The sequence below is a fragment of the Nelusetta ayraudi genome, unplaced genomic scaffold (assembly GCF_046127955.1).
Source record: "Nelusetta ayraudi isolate G7.1 ecotype Tasmania unplaced genomic scaffold, CSIRO-AGI_Nayr_v1 ptg000019l, whole genome shotgun sequence".
NCBI lineage: Eukaryota > Metazoa > Chordata > Actinopteri > Tetraodontiformes > Monacanthidae > Nelusetta > Nelusetta ayraudi.
In genome coordinates this window covers 3,115,731-3,122,242 of record NW_027466069.1, presented here as the reverse complement: position 1 = coordinate 3,122,242, position 6,512 = coordinate 3,115,731, and the positions used below count along the sequence as shown (strand labels likewise).

Here is a 6,512-nt window from a genome sequence, read left to right as displayed (position 1 = left end):
ATGAAAACTGTTTACGGAGTAAAATTGATTCGGCATTGCTGTTTGATTTAACATCAAGACTTTCACAACTCATCTGCTTTAGCAGCACAGCCTCCCGTGTTACGTGTGCAGTAATGGAGCTTCTGAATCCCAGTATAACATGAAGGAGCAATTGCGCCCACTGCTGGACAAACCGGATTCCTGTGCAAAAAGGTCTATTTTTCAATCCAATATTCTGTTGACCTGGAGACGTTATTTGATAAGGTACAATTACTGTAATGAATTGACATATCCCCATACTAACCATGACATCAATAAAATGGCTGTAGTTTATCATGGCAGATTTTTAATTTCAAGCTTTTATATCAGATTAACTTTGTCCACTTTGTTTTTCTTTTTTTTTTATTATTTATTTAAGTTTTAAAGCTTCTCTTTCACCATCAACAGCAATGAGCAACAACGAAATCTCCAAATTCCTTAACATGCTGGTTTAATTTTTAGGTTTCGTGCAAAGAAAGACAAATGTTATTCTTATCTGCTGCGGCACATTCAGTGTAACGACTCACTGTAAGCCGGTGTTTAATGTTCTCTGTAAGGGCGTGTGTGGTTGTTCTAAAGGCTGAAAAGCAAACAGATTTTTTTTTACTGTGTCAACATCAGGGTTTTTTCTTCAGACTAGTTCACACCTCATAGGTGGTTTTTCATCTTTAAAAAAAAAAGTGCCTCCAAACTCGGCCTTTTATTGTCTTCACGCTTTTTCTGCCGACACAGTGACAGCTGATAAACGAAAACACTTTTTTTTTTTTTTTACCAACTTAGTGCATTTTCATACATGTGCAGGGCTGCGATTCCACTCTCTTTCCTGTGGGAGGCGCCGTGTCGTCATCAGAAGGTCATGTTTGGCAAAACGCTGCACGAGTTCGCAGTGAATCCAGGCTCGAGTTTATTTATTGTTTTGTTTGTTTTTAATTTAGAGCTCTCACCCTCCTTCCCCCCCGCTTTTCTTTCCGACGGCAATGAGAAGAAGAAGGAGAAGAAGCAGCAGTAGCAGCGGACCTCCGGAGGAAAGTGAGACCGAGGCAGCCGAGCGCGGACAGGACGCGCGGCGCGGACACACGTGTGCCACCTCTAGGGGGAGGGCGAGAGGGAGAAGGGAGGGTGATCGAGGTCGAGGCGGGCGGTGGGAATGTACTGTTGGTCCGGCAGCGGAGAGCGAAGGTTGTCCGGCCGGCCGAGCCGAGTCAAGACGAGCCAGGGTCGCCGCCTCTTCACCGGAAACCGGCCGGATCCGCTTCACCGGCGTGCAAAGGACCAACCAGAGCTGCGTTTTAAAAACAAAAAAACAAAAAAACAACAACAGAAAAACAAACCCCAACCAAACAACAACAAGAACAACAACAGGAACCGACCCGGGGAGCCGCCGAAGCGATCCAGCGGGATGTCCAGTGGTGAGCACAGCACACTGCCTGCCTCTGTCACGGTTCCCCGCGGCGGCGTCACAGCGAACCGTCCCGCGCCGCTGCGGCTGGTGGTTGCCGCCGCTGCTGCTGCCTGCAAGGCCGGCTGAGAGGACCCAGCACGCCGCGTGTGTGTGTGTGTGTGTGTGTGTGTGTGTGTGTGTGTGTGTGTGTGTGTGTGTGTGTGTGTGTGTGTGTGTCGCGCGCGGGTGAGGGGGGGGTAACAATACCAAACAGCTGACTTGCGCCGTTGCGGCTGCAGGGAACCAGAACCGAGGAACCTCCAGGACAGTTCTGCTCTAGTTCTCTGGGCGAACTTGCACCAAATGGCAGACTTTCAAGACATCATGCATTTTGGCTGACATTTTTTATTTATTTATTTATTTATTTATTTATTTATTTATGCTTTGCATCCAGCCGGGTGCCGTGCAAACCGGAGAGCGACGTCTCCGCGCCCGCGAAGGCTGAACTTGCACGTCGGAATCTGTTTCGCCGTTGATAAGTTGCAGCGCGCCGGAGCTGCAGCGGTTCTCCCTTCTCCTTCTGCTTCTGCTGCACGCAGACTGTTGGCTAACTTCGGGCTACCCAGCCTCTCCATGCCGCCTGTGCAGCCGGGTTCTGACTGAGGCGGTGGGGGGGGGGGGAGAGAGCTTCCATTTGACTTCAGCTCGCCTGCAGGCTACTTCCGAGCCGTCCTGTTACGTAATGCCGACCGTACCCGCATCCATAGCAGCCTGGACCCACACGTGTAATTGCTTAACGTGTTTGTTTTTATGATTATTATTTTTTAATTTATTTTAATATCGGGGCCCCGCGGCAGGCAGGAAGCACTTGCACGCTTGTTACTGATGCAAGGGAGGGGTTGGAGGGGAGCTGAAATGCAGCACGTGTAACGCGCCGCCGGTCTGTGCATTTGTAGTGCACGCACTAAATCAGAGCCCCCCCCCCCCCCCCCCCACACACACACACACACACACACACTCCCCATCAAAACGTGGCACAGATTATAGTTGCATTGTAGCAGACGGACACATGGTGCTGGTTGCATTACATAAGCGGCGCGCTGCGGCTCTCGCTGCCTTGACCTGTCCTCAGTGTACCAAAGGTTAGTGGATGGTGAGGTTGTTGTTCCCGCAGGACGCCCGTAAACTCTGCACAAGGTGAGCCGGACACATTCCTGCCGCCTCCTCCTCCTCGTCGTCTTCCTCCTCTTCCTCCTCCACTGGCTTGCATGCTGATCACCCCATTGAAATGTCTTGCTGACTGTTGTTTCATCATTGTAACAGCTGGGGACTCTCAGCTCCGCCACATGCTTCTAATTATGTCGCTGTTGAGATGAAAATGTTTACAAAATATCTCATTTTCCTTTTCTTTCCCTGCTCCCCCACTCCTTCTCCTTCATTGAAAATCAAATCTTCCCAGTCGCTCCTCTTCATTCCTCTTCAGAAATCTGCCGCAGGGAACCGTGTTGTCGAGGCCATGTGCGCCCGTCCCACTGTTTGTTTCAGGCCCCGGCAGAGATTTGCTTATTAGGTTTAGAGGTTAGCAGTGTCCTTGACATGTGCTGCCAGAAGCCAGCCACAGTGAGTCATCAAAGCTAATGGGGGAAGCATGGACAATTTAATCAGGGGCTGGAGAGCTCTTGATCTCTGATGGTGCCCTCTTGTTTGGCCTTTGTTGTCAAATGGAGCACACACACACACACACACACACACCCGCGTCTGACTCGGACGAAATGTTTGGGCTAAATTGTCGTGATTGAGTGTAGCAGCAGCAGCAGCGTGCTGCTGTCCAACCAACAGGTCTGCTCCAAAAGCCGTATTACTCCTGCACTTGGCGTTCCAATGAAAGGGGGCAGGGGGGTAATCAGCGAGAGGATCTGTTGAGATGGTATCGAGGGCAACTTTCACGGCTTGACAACAACATTGTGTGAGCTTTGAGTGCCGTCTGCTGCAGAAGGTGGTATCCAGAGTAGGATTTTTTTTTTCGTGGTCTCTGTCTCTTTTCACACAATCAAAACGGCAACCAGTTGCCAAAGAAAATCATTTTTTATGTCCTCAATTCTAAAGATATTCTAAGATCTTCTGACAGGTTTCATCCAAGTTCCATCATCGGTTCGGTGTTTTTCGACACCCCCCACACCATCAGCACCACCACCCCCACCGACACGTCCAACTTGTTTTTTTTCTCTGTAATCGTCTCATCTTCACTGTTTTTCATCGGCTAACGTCATCGCGCCGGTGCCTCGGCTGTGTGTCTCTGTTCCAGGAGAACTCTGGCTCTGCCGCGGTGGCGCCGCCACGAGCCGTCCCGGCCGCCCATTGCACTGTTGAGTGTTCCCGAGGAGAAGGCCGGCTCAGACGCGCCTCTGATGACTCGGCTCACGCTGCGCTCCTTCTGTGACAAACCAGTGGCCTGGCCGGAGAGCTCGGTATTGCTGCGCTGAGTCACAGCCCCTCGCAGGTCGGGTTGACCTTCCACTCACTTATTGTGTCTGTGCAAGACGCAGTCATCCCACGGTCCAAAAACATGCATGTGAGGCAAATTGGGAACTTCAAACTGTCCTTAGGTGCGAGTGTGAGTGTGAATGGACAATGCGACTTCATTGCAACAACTATGACGGCTGTGATAAACCACCGCCACCCTGAATGCAGGAGGTAGCAGGTATAGGAGATCATTTATGCATTATGTGTGTATCCATGGGTTTCACAAGTCACCTAAACACATTTCAGTGTGTGATGGTGTCACACAAACCTGACAATGTCCTCACAAGTACCATAAAATGTTTTTGCCATCTTAACACGCTACCTGTCCCGTAGGATGTCGTGGGCCAGACGCCTCTTTGTGGGCCGAGTGGACGAGCGGAAGACGGCGTGGGGCGAGCGCAACGGCAAGAAGAGGAAATCCGGCTCGTCCCTGTGCGGCTCGCACTACATGAGCTGCCTGAGGGACAGCGGGGAGGCGGAGCTGCCCAACGCGGCGCCGCCGCAGCGCTACCAGTGCAACTCCGCTGCCGCCCAATCCAGTGGCTCGGCCTTTGGCCTGCGCTACGGCTGGCAGGAGGACCACTACGGCCGGAGGACGGGCGACCTGGGCCTGAAGAGCCTGGGCGAGGACGGCGAGCTGAAGGGCGGGGAGGGGGCGGGCGACGAGGAGGAGGGGGAGGAGGCGGCGGAGGGGGTCTGCAGGGCGCTAAGCGCCGCCGACTGCCTGCGGCGGCTGGCCTGGGTCTTCCACTCCAAGAAGTTCCGCTCGGCCAAGCTGGAGCGCCTCTACCAGCGCTACTTCTTCCGCCTCAACCAGAGCTCGCTGACCATGCTGATGGGCATGCTGGTGGTGGTGTGCGGCGTCATGCTAGTCTTCCACTGCATCCGCACGCCGCCCAGCCCGGCCTACGTCTCGGCGTTGGCGGTGGCCATGACGTTCTTCATGGCGCTGATGGTGGCGTGCAACCGCAACGGCTTCCGCCAGGACTGCGTGTGGATGGTGAGCTACCTGGTGATGGGCGTGCTGGCGGCGGTGCAGGCGCTGGCCGCGCTGAAGGTGCAGCCGTCCGGCTCCTCCGAGGGCGTGTGGTGGACGGTCTTCTTTATCTACATCACCTACACGCTGCTGCCGGTGCGCATGAGGGCAGCGGTGGCGAGCGGCGCCGTGCTGTCCGTCATCCACGTGGCCACCACCTGGCACCACAACCAGGAGTACAAGTTTGTTTTCAGACAGGTAAGCGGTGGTGGTGGGAGGGGCCGGGGGAGGCGGGGCAAGCCAGGTGATAATTGCGGAAGGTGTTCCAGTCATGTTGAGCTTAACTGAAGCAGATAATTGGGTTAAAATAGAGCTGCTAAACAAGTTTTCTTTCTTTGGTTTTGGGCTTAAAGGTTTGTTTTAACAGACAAATGAAACACAAAGTTACCACCGTCGAGAGGGTGGGAAGGGTGGGGGTCGGGGGGCGTGGGGGGCTCAGAACTCGTGTTGAAAGAGGAATTCTGTTTCTTCAGGCAGTTGTGTGACTTTGTGATCCCACAATTAGCTTAAGTGTTTAACGCAATTAAAATATATGAGGTCAAATGAGCTGCAATTCTCGGAAAACTTTCCTTCAGATTGTTTTTTTAAATAGGGATTTGGTTGAGCACATTGATGTAAAAACATCCAAAATGAGCCATTGAATAATACACAATAGTACAAAAATATTTGCTTTTGTATTTACGGTTGACATTGACATTCGGCAACACACGTGTCCCAGTGGAACTGAGCGTGCTCTTGTCGACGGCACGATCAAAGTTGCCGTAACTGTTTTGTTTGTCCGTACTGGAGCTCATGTGCGTTCGCACGAGGGACACAACCAGCGAAGCAAACAGGAGCCGGTGATGTTTCGCCAAGGTCACTGAAGGTCTTCGGCAGTGTGAGTTAGAAAAAAATGGTGTAGAAGTCTTTTCAAGTTGTGTTGTACGATAGCAAGGACAGTTTTTAGTTTCATATCCCTGCATATTTTTGGAGCCTTTCTCAGTTTTCTGACCTCAGCCAATCGAAATTGCGCCGGATGTTGCTTCCAAGTCGGGACATCATCAAACAAATGATTTCTCTTTCTGGCTTTAGTGTGTTTGTCAAGTTGCCTGGTCAGGTGCCACTGTTGCACCATCGCGCTGTGCGATAACCAGCGCAGACGCCCTACTTTCCCCTCCGTCGATATAGGACAAACATTGCGCGGACCAGCACCGCCGAGCCCCCTCATGTCAGGGGTGTGGTACTAAAAGTAGATGGTGCCCTCATGGAGCCTGTGTTTTTCGCGCTGCCGTCAGTGACCCCAGCCAGGGGGCTTTTTTTTTTTTTTTTTTTTGCAGAAGGTCATCTCGGTCTGGGGACGATGCTCCGGCTACTCGGGCCCCGAGTCGGCCCCCGAAAACAAGGAGGCTATTGTAGTTAAATGAGGCAGGCTGGGGCGGGGTACTCCGATTGTGAAATGCATTTATGGAAAACAGGATGATTCCACCAAAGGAGAATCTGATTTCACTGTTATCTTCCGCTGCCAACATTGGAAATGTTTCGTCAGTGGGTTTGATAATCCTTTTCCTTTTGTTT

General features: G+C 52.0%; 1 protein-coding gene across 1 annotated transcript in view; it reads left to right on the top strand.

The window, feature by feature from the left end:
* The first annotated feature begins 1,287 nt into the window (after positions 1 to 1,287).
* The window catches only part of LOC142888226 (adenylate cyclase type 6-like), a 33,923-nt gene continuing 28,698 nt past the window's right edge, over positions 1,288 to 6,512 (top strand). Inside the window, exons 1-3 of the mRNA XM_076026359.1 lie at positions 1,288 to 1,427; positions 3,705 to 3,899; positions 4,256 to 5,156. Of these exons, the coding sequence (XP_075882474.1) occupies positions 4,257 to 5,156 (900 nt within the window). The 5' untranslated portion in view covers positions 1,288 to 1,427; positions 3,705 to 3,899; position 4,256. The remainder of the gene's footprint in view (positions 1,428 to 3,704; positions 3,900 to 4,255; positions 5,157 to 6,512) is intronic.